This window comes from Falco punctatus (genome assembly GCF_963210335.1).
Source record: "Falco punctatus genome assembly, chromosome: 6".
Taxonomy (NCBI): domain Eukaryota; kingdom Metazoa; phylum Chordata; class Aves; order Falconiformes; family Falconidae; genus Falco; species Falco punctatus.
The window spans coordinates 34,377,818-34,399,030 of NC_137585.1; the positions used below are offsets into that span (position 1 = coordinate 34,377,818).

The 21,213-nt window shown below is 42.0% G+C and overlaps 1 protein-coding gene across 3 annotated transcripts; it reads right to left on the reverse strand.

The window, feature by feature from the left end:
* Positions 1-1,122: 1,122 nt before the first annotated feature.
* On the reverse strand, positions 1,123-10,924 carry PVALB (parvalbumin). 3 transcript variants are annotated; one of them, XM_080392958.1, is made up of 5 exons: positions 10,589-10,646; positions 10,186-10,348; positions 8,527-8,659; positions 8,012-8,121; positions 1,123-5,713 (listed from the first exon to the last, which is right to left on the reverse strand). In XM_080392958.1, the coding sequence occupies exons 2-5, from the start codon at positions 10,250-10,252 to the stop codon at positions 5,700-5,702; spliced, it is 324 nt and encodes a 107-aa protein (XP_080249084.1). In that variant the 5' UTR covers positions 10,253-10,348; positions 10,589-10,646; the 3' UTR covers positions 1,123-5,699. The 3 variants fall into 3 exon arrangements, with proteins under 3 accessions (XP_080249084.1, XP_080249082.1, XP_080249083.1); XM_080392956.1 differs by having other exon boundaries at positions 1,123-2,724; positions 10,589-10,642; XM_080392957.1 differs by lacking the exon at positions 10,186-10,348 and having other exon boundaries at positions 1,123-2,724; positions 10,589-10,924.
* Positions 10,925-21,213: the final 10,289 nt, after the last annotated feature.

Consider the following 21,213-nt stretch of genomic DNA (forward strand, 5'->3'; position numbering starts at 1 on the left):
ATAAATCCTAGCTCAGCTTCTGCAAAGTGAACAGGTGTTATGGCCTCCAGTCCATTGATTCCCAAAATAAGACATGTGGAAAATTGTTGATCCATGAAACTCCATTAAGAGCTTGGCAGGTCCCTTAAAGCATAAACAATTATGAATTTGTTGGTTAAGGATTTGGTAATGGTAAATGGTAATAGGAGAAATTTTAGGAGTTGGTGATGATCTGATGGTACAAACCCATTTTGTTAAATGCTAATGTAATTTGTCAGGAAATGATGGTTTGTCTAGATCTTGAAGATCTGGCTCTTCCTTTTCAGTTGTAGCTGAGAGTGAGCTGTGTTTCTTTCCTAGCAATATATAACACCAATGTGAACAAGTTTTTTTTTGTATTTGTGAACATAATTTACGTATCTTAAATCATCCAGTTGTGTCTTGTTACAAACTGTTGACTGTATGGATCTAAGGAAAGGATGTGTACTGATGATTTAAAATTTTGTCTTCAACATGATGGCTGGAGTTGTTTGGTTTTTTTTTTTTCCATAACTATTTCTGTGTTATGACAGGGGAGAAAATTATGAAACACTTACTGTTCAGGACAAAGATGATGTAAGATGCCAATTAAAAAATGTAAGATAAATGTTTCATGGAGAAATTTAATTTTCCTCATTTTCTTATGCATGTGAAAATTAAAACATCTTTCTTCATGAAATAGTATATTGCAGGGTAATATGGATTTTTTGTTTTTGTCAACCGTACTATAATCCACACTCAGCTGAAAGCCTGACTAAATTTTGTTGCAAATTCTGCTTTCTTCAGTCTTTACAGTAGTTTCTGTGACAGTCTTAAAGATGTTAAAATGAGTGTGGTATGAAAAAGAACGTGTATGAAAAAAAATGGAGTGAAAGATATAAAACCTTGCAGGTTCAACAAATAGAGAAGGACTATAAATGGCTTTGTTTATGTAGGGTTTTTATGTCGATTCTCCGATTCCTCGATTCTTCATTCATAATACTTCAATAGCCGAGTTCCTAATGTTTTTTCTGAGGGCCTGTATACTCTTGTAATTACACTTCGTTGTCACTTGAGGTCAGCAGCTCCCGAGAAAAAGAGGAAAATAGACTGGCTTCATTGCAATCTGTTTTAATTTACTTTATTTATAATACTTAAAAATCAATACATTCTTCAGATCCGTATATACATTGTGCAAAATCAAAGCATTTCTTTTGAACGCACAGCAGGCTCAGCAAAAAGTCCTCCTTGTAAGTTACTGCAGAGTGAAAATCTAGAATGGCTTTAGGGAGTGTTTATTGGCTTCCTGAGCAGCATTGAGTAACCGCTGTGACAGAGAACAGTATTCTGTATAATGTGATGCTGACAGGGTTTCAGCCTTATCTTTTTGTTTATACTAAATCAGCGATAATAAATCTGAATGGAATAAGGTGTTATTGCTGCAGGGAATAGTTTGGAATCTAGAAAGGGCAAATATCCTTCCTTTTTATTGTAGTAGTAATCACTGCTTTGTCAAGATGGGGGGAAGATATTGCCTAAAAGGATGCCCCCGTCCCCCCTTTAATCTTTGCTTTAAAAAAAAAAAACACCAACAAAAAAAACACCCAAAAACCCCCAAACATAAGCATGAGCTTGGTGCCAAAGTTACCAAACAGGATTTGGGAAACAAGTGTTTAGCTCTTGGCTCTGTCATAGGCTTACTGTTGGCTAATATTTCCTTAGCTTGAGTCTCAGCTTCCTGTACTTAACTCAAGAAGAGTTACTCACTTCTCCAGTAAAATTTTAGAAGAAATGGTTTTTGATGTGATTTTTTAATATACCGTTTTAACAGTGGGAGTGTTAACAGCAGCATCACACCTGAATCTTGGTGTCCCCTTTCCTGAAATTCATACTGTTGTTTCTTGTGAGTATTCCATTCTTCCAGTCCCAGATAGTTGTGTAACATTGCTAGTAAAAATATCCTGTATTTCAGAAGTGACTGCTTTTTAATATTTACGAAGTTATCCCCATGCATGATTGGCACCAACTGATATTCCTGTCAAACCTTTTATCCAAAAATCCCCCTGCACAAGGCAAATTTAACGAATGATACAGACAAGGATCAATTTACTGATCACCAAAATGCAGCAAGGGAGATGTAGGCTAAATATTAGGAAATACTTTTTAGCTATAACACTGATTAAGTCAAAAGAGCAAACTGCCAAATGAAGTTGGGTAATTGCCATCACTAGAGTTTTGCCATCACTAGAGATTTTTCAGGCTATGAGTATGCATCCATTTAGCAGGGATGGCTTAAAAATAATGTAGTTGGTTTTGCTGCAGTTCAGAACTGGGACTGAATGACTCATTATAGACATGTTTTATCCCAAATAATATTTTTAATTTCTTCCCACTTTACCCTAGCTAGGGATAAAGCAGCAGGGATGTCAGCAAAAGAGAGTAACATTTTCTCTCAGCGTGTGCCAAGCCTACATGAAATAAAAACAAGTTATAGTGAGAGAGAATAAAGCCCAGATTGATGTGACCTTTATTATTTTAACAGTGTCTTTCAGCACAATTACAGAGTTGCAGGATTGCAGAGAACAGAGCTGGAGTATAAAATAACATAAATAAATAGACAGGAGCCAAAGCAGTCAGCAGGAGGTGGTTGGAATTGGGCAGTGAAGGATGGGTGAAGGGTTTGCATTGGTCAAAGCCTTTATGATTCAGCCACCATAGTTGCAAATTCTGGAGAAGGGAAAAATTTTTTTAAAATATTAAGAAAAGAAATGGAAAGAAGGAGGAAGCATATTACAATGATTACAGACTCACTGGTGTAGCAGAAACATCATAATAACAGAAGAACAAAGAAATCAGAGTTAATTAAAGGGAAAGTATGGCTTGGGAAATCTTCCAGTGAAATGAAAGTATTTTTTGAGGGTAAGGGAGAAATGCTATACATGCCAGAATGCCAAGACTGTCCACTGCTATTCATCTGAAGAACTTGATTAATTCCCTGTTATTCCTTTGTAAATCTCAGTGGGATGAAGGCAAGAACTAGAAATTTAATTTTTCAGTGAGATAAATTTCCTTTACTTGGAGGCAAAGTTTGGCGAAGACTCATTAATGAGTCTATCAGAGTATTTGTGTCCCTGTATTATAAATATATTACATTTAAACTCTATTTTGTAATGGCAAGTTGACTGAAAATGACAGATCACAAAAACAGAAGGCTGACACCAACCTGTGTAGCAACCTTGACCACACTGGCGATAACAAGAAAAATTTCTGTGATCTCAGAAGGCCAGGATTTTACCATTTGGCTTTTATTAGTGTTACATCTGTAATATTTACATATATGTATCTATCTGCAGTTTGGGGTTATTTTACGCTTTGGTGTATATATAATCCCTTTCAGCAGGGTGATAAAGCATGGGAAAGGCACGCTTGTATCCTGGTGAATAGCTGCCTGGCATACTGCACTCTGAATACTGTACTACCCGAGGAGGTTATAATTCCTAGCTCCATCTAACCTTGGAACAGTTACATATAAGAATACCTTGCACAGTTGTGTGTGCCTCAGAGCATTAAAAATGACAGACTGGAGGGAATCCCAAGAAGGGCAACAAAGATGATAAAGGGATTAGAGGGTATACAGAGAGAGTGGTTTATAGGTTTAACATAATCAGTTGAGAGGAAAATGGCAAATAGGGGAGGCAGTCATCTGTAAAGGCTCAAGAGGAAATTATTGAAGTCTGACATAATGAAGAGTAATGTCTTGCAACAAGAAAAAGAAGATGAAAATTAGGCATTTTAAAGAACATTCTGATGTTCAGTTGAAAAACGCTAAACTCTAAACTGGGAGATCTTTACTGACTGGTGTGTGCAAACAGGACTTTTGATGATGTGTCCAAAAAACATGTTGCCAAATGTTGACAAATCAAACTGAGAAATAAAAGTGTCAGAGAGTTTAAATTAAATCCAAATTTATCCATCATTTTGAAAGATGTAAATCCAAATTAGGATTAGTGATGCTGATTACTTAACACAAAACATATATAAATCCAATACATGGTGGGTACATAGATTGAAAGTGTTGCAAACTGAATTTAAGAGATAACATAAAGTGCTTGTGATAGAAACTCAGACTATTCTGAGCAGAAAGGGGAAAAGGCTATGATTATTAAATCACTGTGTGAATAAATTCTGCAGAGAGAAACACGAACTGCAATGAATTAAACCCTTCCAAAAGGGAAAACTAACTATGCATATTCTAACAGAACAAGTTATCATACTTGCTACTGCTAAATTAATTTTTTTTAATAATTACATGTATCTACGGAATGTATTTGGGAAAGGTTATTCAGACTTGCAGCCAAATATTGTCTATAATACATTGTGGTATTATCACTGAAGGGCAATATATTTCATGGATACGCTTTCCCAGGGTTTTCAATATACTTCAAAGGCATTTCAGTTGAATAATCTTGTAAACTAGTTCATTATTTCTTTTTGTATCAAGATTAGCCCAACCCCAGGTGGCTTGTGGAGGCACTGTTGCAAAGTGTATTCATACATGCAAAACTGTGTATTAGCCCCTGTCTGTTGGTCGTTCTGACTGGCCTGTTAGTGAGAGAATCCTTGTGATTAACTACATCCTCTTTTCCAGTTGTAATTCTCTTCCCAGACAAAATTACATTATATCTTTCTTTGCACAAATAATAGTTTTAAATTACAGGGATTTAGACTATTTCGTCATGTGAAATAATTTACTAGCTGTCTTGAATCAAAGCTCTGACTTAAAAGGAGAGGGTGGTTTCACTGTGCTCAGTATAGTTTAGCAGTATACACCAGCCTAATGCATACCCTGTAGTATTTTACAGAAATGACAGATAAAATTACAGAGAACCTCTTGTAGGCTAATGATTTCTCTCATCAGACCATGTTTTTTTACATTGTCTGTACAACAGCAAATCTTAGAAAACTTTGTAAGTAATGACTTACACTAGTTTCTTTTAGAAGATGCAAGAGAACAAAGAGGGATAAGAAAAGAAGGACTTCCAAAAGATTTTTCTTTTTTGTCATGACTTTTACCTGTGGCAAGGTCATGACTTATCAGTTGTAATTTTGAATGCTTGATGTCTTGTGTTTACAACACTTGAAGAAAATAATTGAAACATTTTAAAATACTTGCAGAAGCTGAGCTGTATCAAGGAAAAGATTTTGATTTACTTGGTTAAAAATTTTGGGTTTGTCCTGTCTACAGTGCATTATCTTTGAAAATTCTCTGTGTACTTTCTCAAGTCTATTAGTATCAAGAAACTTAAAAGCATGATGTTCATGTCCAATGCTAATACACAAAACAGAGAGCAGAAATCTTCATTTTCTTTTCTCCTCTTTCTTATAAATGTTCTCCTGAAGCTGACAGAGCTGCTTCACCATCACTTCCCAATCCAATATGGAAGCTAATGTTTGTAGTTTTATTAGGTAACCTGGCCTTGACCTGCGATTTTTTCAGATTCATCATCTTCTGTTCAGATCCGTGGAAGATGGAGGGGGCCTGACATCACACAGAAGATGATCATGTCTTGTATGAATAGGCTGCAAGTTTTCAACTATTTGAAACTGGCAGATCAGCCACAAATTACAAATCTTGATTGGACAAGAGGCAAGCTGGTGAAACTGTTTCTGAGCTGAATGGTCTTGTGGGGATGATAAAAGGTTTAAAGCAGGAGACCTAAGATAAGATTTGTGGTGTGAGACCCTAACTGGAAGAAGACTGATTAGGATTAACATTTGTGATGATACATCTGGGAAAGATGGCTCTGTGGTGTTAAAAAATCACTGAAGATCAGCTGTATGGGCTCCACAGGGACAGCATTCAAGGGCTTTCTAGTAAATTAACATTAACCCTTGTGAAAGGCTGCATGTTTGTGATCATTTAGTGACATATGAAGCTGATGTTTGAAACAAAGGCTAAAAGTGATGCCTGACAATTCAGTTACAGAGAAACAAACAAGTGGTATGCAACAGAAATACAGCATTGCAGTACTGAATATGAATGTGATGTACATTTGTGACCGTATATTTTATTTACATAGACAGTTATAATCTGGAAGTGGATTTATGAACCAAAGGAAAAGCTGGAAAGTATTGTCATCCTCATCCTTTGGCCACAGTCCCAGCTGCTAACTTTGCATGTATTTGCATGCAGTGTAACAATCTGCTGTTGGAGTCAAATTTAAGAAATGGAAAAGGAACAGATAATGTTGTACAGTAGGGATATGGCCAGAAGAAGCAAAAGAAAAAAGCCCTTCATCTCTTCTCATTATCAAATATAAATTCAGAGTAATTCCAGTTCAAAGTTAAGGAAGGGTCAAAATTGCAGAAGAAAGAGATAAGGAGAAGAGGTCTTTCATATTGCTTAATTACAACGTACTGGCTTTCAGGCATTTTCAACTTTTTTTTTTTTTTTTTAAAGTTATGGGTAATCTTAAATTAAAAAAAAGTTAATGCTGTATTCTCATGTTTAAGCCAAAAATCATTCTGCAATGTGATTCTTTTACTCCAATTGCTACTGCTTTTGTTTTGCAGCCTTACAGGAATAACTGAAAATTTATCTGATGTGAGGTTGGTGGATCAACTGTGCTTACTTACCTGAATTAAGTTTTCTTCTGAAAATCTTGCCCACTGATTTTAGTACCACTGCCACTAATTTTGATGGGAATAAGGAGGACCCATATAATAAGGCATATGAAATTTAAAATAATTCCACACACTCATCAGGTTCAGTAGCACTGCTGAAGTTTAGCAGGAACTTCCCCTAGATGCTTCACAATTGCTCCTCTGCAACCGTAATATAATCATGATCTGAGAAATTAAAAGGCCTGAGTCTAGAAACAGGGTCACAGTCACTGATATTCCGGCGTGCTATGAACAGGCAGTTTAGCTGATATATAACCTGGCTAATATGTCAGTGGCTGATTTTGTGCGTGACTTTTTTCAGCTTCCTAATTAGGAAACTATGTGTTAACTGTATTTTACTTTTTTTTCCTTTTTAAATTGCTTTTTATTTTTGGACACAACATTTTTACAGATCCCAGAGATCAGGTAATACAGAAAGAGTTGAAGGGTTTTTTGGTGGTTTTTTTTTTTTTGGATTTCAACCTATCATATGGCTTATCAATATGGTGAAAACTTAGCAATTGCCTGCTGTCTAGGTGATTTACTACTCTGGCCACAAACTTCCACTACTGTCTCCTACAATGAGGAAAGATTTAATTCAGCAATGTATCTCTTCATGTCTCTTCCAGTCTGTCTCAGGGATACAGAAAAAGGAAAAAGGAGAAGTTTTGTATGTGGGCTAATTTATTTCATCCCGAGGGGAACAGAAAACAGCAGTATTTTTTTAAGCAATGCTGTGAAGTAGTTGTTCTTTTCTTGTAGTTCTCAGGTTTAGCAAAAAGGAGTGACAGGCTTTCTTAGCTGCAAAGATCCACATAAACACTAGCAAAACCTGAATAGGCAGTTATTGTATAGAAATTCTGTAGCAACCTGGCTGTACTTGGAATTTTAAGAGCCTTGCTTTGCTAAGTCATGCATTACTTTCCTGTTTACTACACATCAAGCAGAAATGCTGGTACTCAGGTTTTTTTTCCTTTCTCTTTTCTAAGTTTTATAGTCAAGCCTGAGTCTTTGAACTCTCAGTGTCCTGATTCTCACTCCACTGAAATCAATTACTTTAACTTTTCTGTTGAGGTAGACGTGGGCTGGGTACTTAGTGCTGTGCTGTAGTGTGCCTTAACTACATCTCCGTTTCAGTCAGCTCTTGCCCCCTCTAGTGTTGGAACTCGGCCCCTGTTTCCCCTGAAGCCTGCAAGCAAGGTATGGCAAATGTAGCAGGACTTTGCATTTCATTAAATCCGACTCGTGCCCTTCAGAAGGTCACAGCCCCCAGCGATTCCTAGACTTCCTCAGTTCTTGTAAGAGTAATACTCGATTGTTACTGTCAAAGTTTACTCCTCTAATCACATACCATCAGCTCCAATTTTACCATCACCGTCCTTATCACCAGCAGCCAGAAGAGCCTTTGTTTCCTTGTCTGAGAGGTCTCTTCCATCAGGGGTAAAGCCCTTCAGTACAAACCTAAAGAGAAGGCATGGAAAAAAGGAAAGTTGTTTTTTTTTCTCCCCAGAACAGTTTCACTTCATATTTATTTGAGATGTGATATGAGTTGGAATGCAAGGTTGTATCATCTGTTGTTGACATTCTTTAACATTCAGGAGCACTTTATTCTGAAACTGCACTTGACTGAAGAAGTATCTGCAAGGTATTGGTCATTCATGTGTTTCGGGAATTCTGCAACAAAAGTTACAACTAGCTGCCTCCAACACACTTTAGATCATATAATCAGCAAACAACTGATTATTGCACACCAAATACTAGCCAAGAGATTGAATTGTATGCTATTATTTAGTCTTGTAAAAAAAGAAAACAAGAAGGCAGACTCTTAAGGCAAGGTTATTTGAGAAAGGATGTATCTTTACTTACTTTAATTCTTCCTCTTCGATGAAGCCACTTCGATCTTTATCAAGAATATGGAAAACCTTCTTCACATCTTCTGGGCTTTTCTTCTTCAACCCTACCATCTCGAAAAACTTCTTGTAGTTAAAAGATTCCGCCGCTACAGGGGGATGAAAAGCCAGGATTAGAAAAATCATTGCAACATATACCACACCACACACCCCCATCCCCCATGGTTTTCTTCCATCCTGCTGCGTGATCTACCCTGGGAGGCACAGTCGAGTCCAGCTGTGGTAGGAGCTGATGTACGTGCTGTAATTGTCCACGCTTCACAGGCGTTAATTGGAATAAACACAAGGGGAAAGGGACAGTGTCTCCGTTTTGCAGATGAGGAGCTGAGCTACAGAGGGACGGAGACTTGCCCAAGGTCACACAGGAAGTCAGTGACAGAGTTGGGAGCTGAAGTCTAACCTGCCTGGTCTTTTTCAGTGCCTTTGCCTTAAACCCCTTTTTTTTGCTAAGTTTTCCACTAAAACAGTCATCTGAGAGCGGACTCTTGACTATTAGATCGCTGTCACTTCCTCACATTTCCACCCCTGGGAAAAAAACCCAAGAACCCGCTCTTGCTCAACCACGGAGCCTAGCACTGCCGAGAAGTGTTTTGGAGCACATGGCTGTTTCAGTTCCGTTTCGGTTTTCCCGAAGGCTTCCTAGAAATCAGCGGTGCATTTCGACCGCTGAAGGTACGTGCAGTGGTGGTTTGTAAGCTCAGAGACTGCGAGGGAGTGCTGTGCTGTGCTGCCTGCAGAACCTAGTGAGGCACGATCGCCGGGGGGGAAACCCACAGCCTGGAGCCCCTGAGATCGGAGCCGAGACAGTTTACCTGCTCCACCTCTCCCGTCCTTTAACCGCACCCGCTGTTGTCACACGCATGCAGCCTAACGGCTGTGGTGTGGGCTGGTAATCCGATAGTGACCTCCAAAACGTGCTGGGACCTTTTTTTTTTTTTTTTTTTGCTTGTTTCCCCGCGCATCCTTATTCCCGCCGCAGCTTTTCCTATGACATAAAATTAAGGAGGCTCAGTCTTTCGAGATCTGCTTGACAGATCTACCATTAGTTGCTGCTAATTGCATCTGCGCCGGGACTTGGAGGTGGCCCTAGAACAATAGAAGCTAATGAGAAAAAGCAGCTGCTGGATCGAGCTGAGCAGTTTGTCGGTCTCGTCGACCCTCCGGCCGCTGGGTTTAGCCGAGTTCGGCAGGTTTCGCGCTCCCGCCCGTTCGCGAAGGTCACGGCACAGCCGGGGGCAGCGAGGGGCTGCTCCCTGGGAGGTGATGGGCAAGGGGCGAGATAACGTGCACCCCGGAACACGGTTTCTGGCGTTTCTTTGAGAGCAACCTTAAACCCCTGAGCCTCGGTAAACGCGCAGCGGGGTTGCTGTCAGTTTAGGGATCGCGATGAATTAGAGGGGTAGGAAGCGTCTGAAAGCCGGAGGAGTCTGAGAGGGAAGCAGGGACAGCTGCAGTCCTGCAGAAAGCTGCTGCAGTGGAGCCGCGCACCCGCTTGCTCTACTGTTGCCTTCTGCTCCGTCCCGAAAAGCAAAGCCCACCCGGGGATTCCGCATAGGAAGTAAGGAAAGAGCCGTTTCCTATCTCCTAGGAACGAGCAACAGCAGTTCTGTAATACCTGAAACCGAATTTCCGGGGTGAGTGGGAAGCCGCCGACACCCGCGGCTGACTTCCCTATCCCACATCAAGATACAATCCAGTCTGGTCTCCGAGGGGTTTGTTCCCTTTGACAATATCCTCTCAGTAGAAGCAAAGTCTGTCCGCAGTTCCTGCTTGCTTTCCTTTAGAATAAATATTTCACCTCTGTAATATGCAGGGCAACTTTGCTGAGGATGCAGCCCTGTACTTAATAAACCTGTCAGGCTTCCACTACACTTCAGAAAACACATCCTCATTTGATGTTTTGTTTAGCCGGGTCCTCTAATCTTCCCCGAGCTTAAATAAATGCACTGCTACCCTAAGATGAAAGGGCGAAAGGGGATGAAAAGAGGGGAAAGAAAAAACCAAAACAAACCGCTCACCTGAAAAGGCTCCCACAGCCTTCTTGATATCCTCAGCGCTGAGCACGTCAGTCATAGCCATCCTGCAACTGTTTGAACAGGGAAGCAAGTGCGAAAAGATTAAAAAGTGCTTTTCTCATCATTTCTGCTCATATGACCAAAGCTGCAGTGCTGTGTGGGGATGGCACACCGGGAGAGGCTGGACCCATGCCAGCTCTCTAGCTCTGCGTGGAGAAGTGCCGTGGGCTGCTGCTCTCCAGTTTGCAGAGCAGCAAGCAGTCGGTCCACAGACGCGAAGGTTCGGCTAAAGAGCGGGCACGGGGGTGCCTTTGCGGGGACCGGCGTGGGGGAGGGCGTGAGTGGGGGGTCCCTCCCTTGGGAAGTTGGAGCCTAAGCCTTACTGGCACAGTGCCAGAGTCTGTCGTGATACCGGCTGGAGAAAGAGTTGTGCCAAGGTCAAGTTCTGGGGTGCGGTGGAAGAGCTAGTGGTGCAGGGACGAGCCTTGTCCTCTAGTAAGTCAGGAGGAGCTTTACCAGTTATATTCGGTGATGAGGAAGGAGCTGCAGCATATGCCACGCTTCAGGCGGCTCTTGAGGTCGGGAAGCAAATATAATGTAGCTTTTGAACATTTGCCTTACCGTTCAAACACTTTAAATGTCTTCCCCTTCTCCCTCCGCACTCCCCCCCACACCCCCCCTCCCCGTTCACACACATACTCCTTTTAGACCTCGTTTCTTTCGGGCCAGTCCATATTAAGCATCATCATCGCTGAATTAATTATCACATCCCTGCGAATCCCACAGATTCCGTTTGTAATGCACAATATGCTGCAGAATCTTCTGCGATATGATATGGTGAAACGGGATGCGAGGTGACAACGTGCTCGTGTGGAGCTCCTGTGCAGTGGTGGGCTTCCCAGGCGGGACCGGGCACTTCCCGACATCGTAAAAAAAAAAAAAAAAAAAAAAAATTTAGGAATAGTAGTGTAATTTGTAATTTTTAGGTTCTTGGTTGTTTGGGTTTTTTTTCTCTCCAAGAAACTGTGCCCATTTTTCACATGAAATATGGCAAGCAGTCCAACGCGTTGGCAGTCTGGGCGGGAGCCAGGCTGGGTAGCCAAGGTTGGAGCCCAGTAGTAGGGCAGATCTCCGCAGGAGTGTTGGCACCTCTGCCAGGAGCGGTGGCCGGGAGACGCAGGGGCTGCGGTCGGGTACGGCCCGATCCCGCGGGCGCGGTGCGGCCCTGGAGGGGAGGCGGCTGCTGCGGGCACGGGGGGCCCCCTCAGCCGTGCCTCGGCGGTCCCAAAAGTACGGGCTCCCTCGGCGGCCCGAGTCCAGCTGTAACGGGTGAGTCATTAGCATGCCACAGCGCAGAAGGATGGAGGAGGAGGTGACACTGGGGTCCCCTTTTCCTTTTCTTTTTTAAACAGCGACTCGTTGTTGGAGGAGGGACTGTCGTTTTTCCCTTGTCGTTACTCCCCCACCCCCATCCCCCCAGTTTCCGCGTATTTCCTGAGATACAAGAGAGCCTTAGTTTTCTCCAAGGACAAGTAAGAAGGCGGGTGGGGGAGCCGAGTCCCTCTCCCCAGGCTGAGCGTACCTTCCCCAGACCCGCAGGGCGAGCGGGGCTGGGCGCCGGCCTCTGGCCCGAGGCAGCCCCGCAGGGGGCTCCGCGCACCCCCCGTGGGAGGCTCCGGCCCGGCTGCCCCCGTTCGGAGCTGGGAGCGGGGGCGTCGTGGGGCCAGTGCTGCGGTTACTCGGGTCTCTGGCTGTAGCGGAGTTCAGCTTGCAGAAGGGAGTTGAAAAAAGCCTTGTGTAGCATCGGTGAAAACCCGATCGTTAGGTCTGTTTTACGCTTGGGTTGAATGTGGACCCATCGATAGACAGCTGTTTACAAAAGAAATCGATGTGCCTGATCTTATGCAAGTGGCGCCCCGTTACTTTTCCCCAATGGCAGAGGAGAGCCCCTCCGTGTTGCCAGCGCAGGCGCCTCCGGCCTGGCGGGGTGCGCCCGTCCGCTTCCCTGCTCGGCTAAATTCAGCATCGGTGCAGTCCGCAAAGGAGCTGGGCCTTAGTCCCCACAGTTCCTTTCATTTCTCACGAACTTTTTGCAAACCCGTTGTGGTGGTATCCTCGTTCTTGGAGCCACAGGGCCTCCTTTTAGGTCCCTACAAACAGGAACGCTCCTGACCGTCCGCCAGCGAGGATGCTCTCGTTGCGGGTGACTCGTGTTTCGGTGTCAGCCCCTCTCTGCTGACGAGGCAGAGCACATTTGGAAGGCTGCCCTCGGAGGTAACTCAAGCCGGTGGCTGGCAGGGGCGATGCGGCCGCCGGGCGGGTTAACGGGCCTCCCGCCGCCCACCCGGGCGCGGTCCGTGCCGTGCGCCGGGGCGGCAGCGCGGCGGCTCCCCCGCATCCCCGGCGGTGCGCGGACCGCCCCTCTCCCCGCCGTCATCGGATCTCGTCCTGCTGCGAAGGCGAAACGTGAGAGGTGCCAGAAAAATGAGGCTTCGGGTCAGGTGGGGCCGTTGGTACAGCGCAAACAACATTTCCCCCCGCTTCCCGTGCCCTGCGGAGCCGAGGGGCCGTACCTGCCGTGGCCAGGAAAGTGACAGCAGCGACATGCAGGCTGACGAAGCGGACAGTTGGAGACCTAACGTGGAGGGGTGGCGGAGGCCCGTCTTTGATCTCATCAGTGCATCCGTTTTAAGGACAGCTAGCAAACTCCTAGAAGCTTTTAGCCACGAAGCTTTAGTCAACACTGTTATGTTATTCTCATATAAAAGGCGTTTCACGAACTGGCAGTTTCACGCTCGACCCCTTCACCTTTTTCTCATCAGCCCTGCGAAATGAATGACGCGTTTTTCTTTATGTCTGAGATTTTGCCAGTTTTCCTGCCCGATCTATTTGCAAAATCCACACCGTGGATTTCCGAGTTGTCTGCACAGAAGCTTTTGTATAGATCAACTCCCCCTTCCACCAGCTCCAGAATGATGATATTCTTGCTAAGTAAACTATTTACGTTAAATAGAAACCAACCCGCCCCTGTCAAAAGCAAACAACTCAGGGAGAATTTAGTGATCAGCAAGAAGCCCCCACACCAAAAGCTGAAGCAGAAAGCTGGGGGTCCTTTGCAAAAAGGCTCACACATTTCCTTTATCTTCCTAATGACCACACCAAAGAGAGCAACTTCATCCCATCGCTTACGGTCGTCTGTGCATAAAGAGAGCTGTCTTTTCTGCCGGGTCTTTTGGAGGGGTTTTTCGCCTTCGGTTCACGACTGAGCTTTTCAGTAAATTCTGTTCACTGAGCCCTTGCTCACGTTCTCGTTCACTCCCACCCCTCCCTTTTTTGTTATTTCCATTTTCTCACTTTCTCTTCTCCTTTTCTCCTCATCTCCCCTCAATGACTTCACCTATTTTTGCCTTTTAATGGCCCTTTCTTCTCGTTTGGAGTCTTCTCTGCGGGAAGCCATTCCTCAGGATTTGGGAAATTTGCATCTCTGTCTCTGGGCTTTTGTTTGTGGCAGGGGGCCGGGGTCAGAGCGATGGGAGAGACCCTTATCTGCTTTCCTTCGGGCGAGGTCCCAGGGTTCCCGCCGGGAACGGGCGAACCCATGTTTGCTGTGGAAGTTTGAACATTTTCTTGCTACTTACCTTTCGGATCTCTCCTAAGCACGCTTGGAAGGGGTGTTAGATATGGAGATGGTCAAAAAGAGATGGAACCCGGGGTAGGAACCCCACTTATATAATCTCTCCTGCTCTTTCTATTTTTGGCAGGTGATACCCACTCCTCACTGGTATCAGATATTCAGGGATTTTGGTGGCGGTGTCACATTTATCTTTCCCTTAACTAATCAAGGAACACTATTAATAATCCTTGGCGCTCACCTTCCCTTGGCTGTGAAAACCCATTACCTCGGCAAACCGACGGTCCGCTTGAGACTTCATTGTCAAGGGGGGGCAGGCGGTGTGCGTGAGCTGCCTGGGGGCAAGTGGGCTTCCCTTTCACCTGGCCCGGGCGGCCCCGGGGAGGTGACGATGAATCAGGAGGTTCAGTTCGAGAGGTGGTACTCTGCTCAGAAGGAAGGGAATAGGGAGATGCAACCTCCTTAGAGTGAGGGGAAGCAAAGACATACTCAGGAGCTTGTCCTTTCCTCTCTTCAGCCGTGGCAGGTACTAAGAGAGAACAGCCCTAAACTGCCTCCTGCACCCAAAGCTGCCACATTCAGCTTTACCTCTGGGCCTTGAAGAAGGGCAGAAATGATTTTCCCTGAAGGCAATAGCAAATGCAATTCTGTAGTTCTGGTTGCTCATACTTAAAGGAGCATCCAAAATCTCCATTCTGGGCCCCACTGGGCAAGGTGCTGTAGTAGTCTGAAAAATTTACAACCTGAGCTTTTTTAGCAGAGGCAGGGCTTTGTAAATGAAGAGATACTATATATACAGTCATAATACCCTGACTGTAACTTTTTCAGCATATAAATTCTTTTTATGCTGAGTTGCTCATTCTGGGGAGAGACACCCTTGAAGACACCTCTATTTTTACTCTGTCAAGCAATAACAACAACAATAAATATGCCATTGAGACCCATTTGCCATTTGGTAATCCATCTGGGGACACTTTTCCTGGTATTTAATGTTTCTCTGGCAAGGGGAAACATTTTATAAAGAACTAGGCATCACATTTATCTGGAGTATATTTGTGAGTAAAAGAAAAATCTTTTATGTTTCAGGAATCAAACCCAACAGTTCTCAGGTTAAAAAGCAACCAAGGCTGTTGTGATACAACTGAAATTATCTTTTGGGAAAGGCAGGTGCTACATACATGAGATTTGATTTTTCTAGCTTGATTAATTGATCCTAGAAGGGAGGAAAGAGAATTGAAGTATGTATGGAATAAGAATATTTTAAAATATTTCACTATCATTTTGATGCTGAGTTTTGTGACAAATTGGAAATTCTCCAGCAGCTTTAGACAATTTCTAAAGCAGAAGCTTTATTGAATCAAACATGAGAAAGTTTAATTAAATCATTTTAATCTTCTCTTATTTATTACACTTTCTGTAGTGGTTTTTGAATTTTCAGTGTGCTACAGTAGTAGGGGAAGTAATCTTACTTTTCAGGTAGCCTCCTTTATTTCTCACAAACACTGTGTCTGTGCCTTAGCTCAGAGCAGGTGAGACTTTGTATTTAATTACATGTGAGATAGCTGACTTGTGGGTCCAGATGTTTCAACCAACTGGTGTGTTGCCTTTGCAACAGTATGATTTGTGGGCTGCTGTTTGCTGAATTGAGTGATGTGGCGTTTCCATTACACTTTCACATATTATATACCCTTGATGTAGTACCAAGATTAGATTTTGGTTTAGAGATACCAGTATCTCGTGGTTGTTAGCAGGATGCTCTATTTCCATTTGGTAGGTGGCAGAACAACGTTTCTCTTTTACCTTCTTTTGGCAGTTTAGAGTGGATAAGGAGTGAAGGACTCTTTTTGGTTGCTGGAGTGTGACTTCCATTTCTGTCTGCTCCATTGGAATGAGTGCATTTGTCCACTGGTGAAAGGAGAGCAAGTGCAGGGCTAGTCATTGTGGTTACTCTGTGTAATTCAGCCATGCGAAAGCAATCCTGATCAGTGGAAATCCTTTATTATCCTTTTAGTTAGTTCCTACTAAGGCTTGTTTACAAAGAGAGCAGCAGATCTGTAACCTCACTGGGCATATCGTGAAGTCTTTGTAACATGTCAGGTATGTGTTGGGAATTTTTTTTGTGGTAAGAAGAATGCAATCAATTCTAGGTTATTCATAGGAATCTGCCTGAAGCTGAAAGACATGAAGTACTGTGGCAACAGGATCACTGAGAGTTCACCTATGTGAAATAGTAGAATTTAGGGAGGAAGTTTGTGTTAACTGCACTCATCAGTTTCAGTAACGTGGTTACATATTTACTACTATCATCTCAATCGAGTTCATTCAGGAAAAGATTAGAACTAGGCTTCCCCTTTAGGATACATGTACACTGCAGAGTTAACGCATGTCATCCATTATAATTTCTTTTTCTCTTTCCCACCAGACATAAATAACTGTGATCTGAATAATAAGGGACTCCAGGCCCATATCAGCCAATGTATCCAAAGTTTTTGATGTAACCATCACAGTGCTAGCATAGCACTTGGAAAGGGAAGCTTGTTCTGTTGCTATCTCCCATGTCTAGTACATGTGTTGTGAGAAGCAACTTCAGTCTGCAGGGATACCAGTCAGCCACATTTCACTCACCCTGCATTTCTTTTCCTACTTATTTGCTAAAGAAGCCATATGACTTCCTTCATTTGAAAGTATTCTAAAATGTAGAGGTTTAAAACCCAAGAAATGTTTCTTGGTTGCCAGTTAGAATTTCTCTTACATGTTTTTATCTCATCAATACCTCATATAAGTCTCTGGATCAGCCTTCTTCCTCACTGTCTTCTTGGTGCTTATGCCTTTCATTTGATTTTACAAAGCTGTAATATCCTTCAGTCCTTGGGTTAACCAAGCTATACAGAACTATTTATTTTACGTATTTTCTCACAAATCAGCCTCTTTAGACCTGCAATCATTTTTTCTTTGTTTTGGTATTCCTCTGGTTTTGTTGGCATCTTCCTGGTGTTGTGGTGCTCAGAATAACATGGAGTTACTTTGCTGTCTGAGCTTGTAAAATATTCTAAAGTATCTGTTATTGTCTCCAACCTGTTACGTAAGACAAGAATGATAAAACAGGTTGAGTTTACTGAGTCCTAGACAGGTATACAATCTAGCACCCACCCACATTGCATTTAAATTTGGAAAGAAATCACAAAACAATTTAAAATCTTTAAAAAAATATTTTGTATGCCTGCAGCGTATTTTGGTTTAAAACTTCTTGAAGCATTTTATAGCCAATATTCATTATATAGAAACTCCTTCATTTTCTTCTAAGGCAAAGCTCAGTGCTGGTCCCACCTATGTTTAGATGCAGGATAGGAATCCTTACAATGGCAGTATTTTCTTTGGTATTTTCCCTGTAAGTTATAATGTAAGCGTACATGTCTTCCTCCTGCTCTTGCTATCAAACCTGCCCCTTCACACAAGGTCCTAGGTGTATCGTCCTCTTTCATCTTACTTCTAAAAAAGCAAGAAATATCATATTGCTATCTTTTGCTGAAATGAGATGCCTGAGGTGCTCCATGTAACCATAAACCTTACAATACTGTGGTTCAGGATATCAAAAGTCTTTTGGAGAAGTAGGAGTAAATATGAGTTTTAATTAATACAACACATCTGGGAATTATTAGGAAGATGAAATGTCAATATGCACAGTAGAAGTTGTCCTAAATTTTAGGACAAACCTCTCCTGGCAAAAGAATGACTAAACCTTTCATGCTGGTGAGTACAGCTTGCAACTTTTCCAAAATATACATTTACTTAGTAAAGAATGTAGCACCTATTAAAATTAGTCTGCCAAGGATAATGTGATGTTGAGAGCTTTTATTTGTTGGAGAGGAGAATGGACAAATTCATAGCCGAGAAATCCATTGAAAGTTACCAAAATCATACAGGCCACATCCAGCCTGAGAAGTTCCTGAGCTAAAGTGTTTGGGACTTGGAATAGGATTAGGGGAAAGTGTCATAATGTGATTGCCTTGTGCTTACATTCTTCCAAAGGCTTCTGTCTATGTCCGCTGTTGGGGACAGGATACTGTGTTAGAAGACTAGAGGAAACTTGATTTGATCCAGTATGGTGGTTCTTAACTTACTTTCCTCAGCGTAGTTTATAAGTGGAAGGATCAGGTGGACGGAATGTATATGAAAAATAAATCAGTTAAAAGAGTGACTCACAGTAGCTGTTTAATTTTTTTAATTATTATTTTTTGCTAATATAAAACAGGAAACTTCATGTTTACTGGGACACTTTGCTTATATGCTGCTCTTTAGTTCCTATATGCCCTCTTTAGGCTGCATATGAGCATATTTGTTCAGAGATATATATATATATTTTACACTACTACCCTGTGGCTGAAAACGTCAGTTGTTTTGTGTATACTAATTGTCATTTCCCTCTGCCAGATGGAGTATATCAGACTGGTTCAGGCCTTTTAGGTTCCATTACTTCTTCACAATCCATGCAACGGACAATTCTTTGGCTCGCCTGAAAGAAGTCTTTATTCCTAGGATCAAAGCTTAGTGGTTCCATTTTTATGTACAACTCCTCTGATAATTGGCTCAATAGCTGGAAATAGCGAATGGCTACAAGAGATACCCCAGAGATTAGAAGTAGATCACTAATAGTCCATGCTACTAGTGGGCTTTGGGGACTCTCCAGCTTGTGTTGCAAATGGTGTGGAAAAGAAAGTGAAGTGTCTTGAGCAGTATCACCCAAAGGAATTAATATAAATGAAAACTAGCAATAGGTGTTTCTGTGCAAACCCCTGATGAGAGTTAGGCTTAGATGACCAAACAAGAAAAAAGCTAGTGCTGAAAGAGTAGGTCTATGTATCATAACACCTCCTAGCAACTCTCAAATGGATATTTACAGCAGGAAAAAAAGCTGTTAGTCCCAGTGGGAAGCCTGACCCCAAGGTTAAGAGAATGGAAACAGCTGGTTTTCTTTACAACAGACACTTGTACCCACATAATTGACACTCTGGTGTTTTTCACACTGGGATGGATAAACCCATGTAATTATTACCACAGGGATTATATTCCAGAAAAACTAGCACAGCAGAAACATGACTTCATTACTTATTCCCATTTATACTAGGCTGCTGGTAGGACAGCAGTCAAAGCATTTAGATCAGAGTAAACAGCTTTTGGGGAAATTTGACTTCAGTTTTAGCAGTTGGAATCCTGTGGTAACACAAATTTTGATAGTTATTCTTTAATGAATCTGTTGGGTTTTTTTTTTTCTTATGCTCTTAGAATTTGTTTCAGAGCTGTTAGTGCACAGTGAGATGGGTTTAAAAGTCAGAGGTTTGTAAAGGAGTGATGTATTTCTGGGTAAACAGTGAGTGGGAAGAATTTTATAGCAGTGATGCTCAAATGGCAAGTTAGGTCTTTTCCTGCCAACCTCCCAAATGGAAATTGCTGGCTGAGAAAGTCCATAACTAGTAGCAGAAAAGGAGCAGGGTTGTGTCAGCTGTTTATTGTCAATATTTCATTAGAAAACAATTCTTCCATTTACATGATTGGTAAATGAGATATCTTCTGAGGTTTAGGTCATGATCTGAATCCAGCCAAGGAGAATATCTGTAAATAAAAGTCATTATTCTGTAGTACTGTTTTCACACTGATGAAATGAGTTTAACAGCCCAAGTCCAGTTGTTAATAAACAGATATACACAAAACAAATTTATTGGCACTAAAATGAATATTTCCATGTAGCTCGTGGCCTGAATCAGACCCAAATACTGAATTCTCCTGTACTTTCTCTTTCTCTCTTTAGTTGCCTGAAGGGAGGACTGCAGGAAGGAAACCTCTACTCTTGTTACCTACGCTAAACTTCTTAAGAGAATGGATGTTTTAGCTTGTCCAGAAGCATTCACTTCTGCTGTGTCTGGGCTTCTCTTAGGTAAATGTCAGATTGAAAATTTGAGTTTATCTTTTGTAATATCATCTTTTGTATCCTCTGTCTTCTGGAGAGATTTTTTACTAAAGAAAGACTCACTGGCATATTCCTAAGGGAAGTGATTTTCCCTGCCATTACCAGTGTACCACAACTTCTTACAATTCTCTTTTAGATATTCCTTCTTATGACCTTGTTCATAATCTTATGTATGGTAATGTGAAAAAGTTTATTCCTATAATTTAAAACATTATTTGCAAAAAAAATAGTTTTATTGGACTAACCCATGTTATAGAAACTTACATTATGTTTTTTATATTCTGCACATCTGAATTTATGTTCATCATGAGCATATATTTTTTCCTTGGATGTTTGTACTGTTTCTCCTTCCTGAAAAGGTTCATGATGGTGCTCTCTTACATAAATCACCTTCTTGCAGGGTCTTCTTTCTCTCCTTTTAAAACTTTGTGAACATTCTCTGTGTCCATAGAAGAGATGTAATCTGGAAGTGGTTGTAATCTAGAAGTGGAGCATCAATGCATCATGTGGTACAGATCTGAACGATGTGTGCAACAGCATTTTTAGCTCATGCTATGGTATTTTGACAGTTATTTATAAGAGGTAGTAGCTTCCAGGCCCTTTGAGTTTTGATCTTAGTGGGACACAGAAGCTGCTGTCTTGAAGATGAATGAGATATTTCAGTAAGCTGATCATTAATATCTTGCTTTTGGATGAAGCAGAGACTCACAAGATACAAGTGATGTGCTGATTCGCAGCATTTTACCTCTTTGAAATGGGTCATCTCTGCTATTTTTCTGCACTTATGTTGACATTTCTACCTTCTCATCTGGGAAAGAAAAAACAAGAAGCAGGGAATACTAAAAACCTCATTGATCTCTGAGGTAGCGTACCTCCATGTTGTCCATTAGTATCATCTGACTGTCTTGGGATTTATTTTTCCCACAACACTTTCTCCCATTAAAGGGTGTGTTGGGGTCTGCAGTGGGTCTGCAGATGAGTTAGTTGACTTTAAAGACTTAGTTGTGTACCTTTAAGACAGCCATAAATTGT

Excerpts from the sequence above, each read along its gene's own strand:
- PVALB (XM_080392956.1), bottom strand. The coding sequence starts at position 10,252 with ATGTGGGATAGGGAAGTCAGCCGCGGGTGTCGGCGGCTTCCCACTCAC. Across the intron at positions 8,122-8,526 it reads ATCGAAGAGGAAGAATTAAA|GTTTGTACTGAAGGGCTTTA; the intron begins GTAAGTAAAGAT and ends CCTTCTCTTTAG. Across the intron at positions 2,725-8,011 it reads TGGTAAAATTGGAGCTGATG|AATTTGCAACTATGGTGGCT; the intron begins GTATGTGATTAG and ends TCCCTTCTCCAG.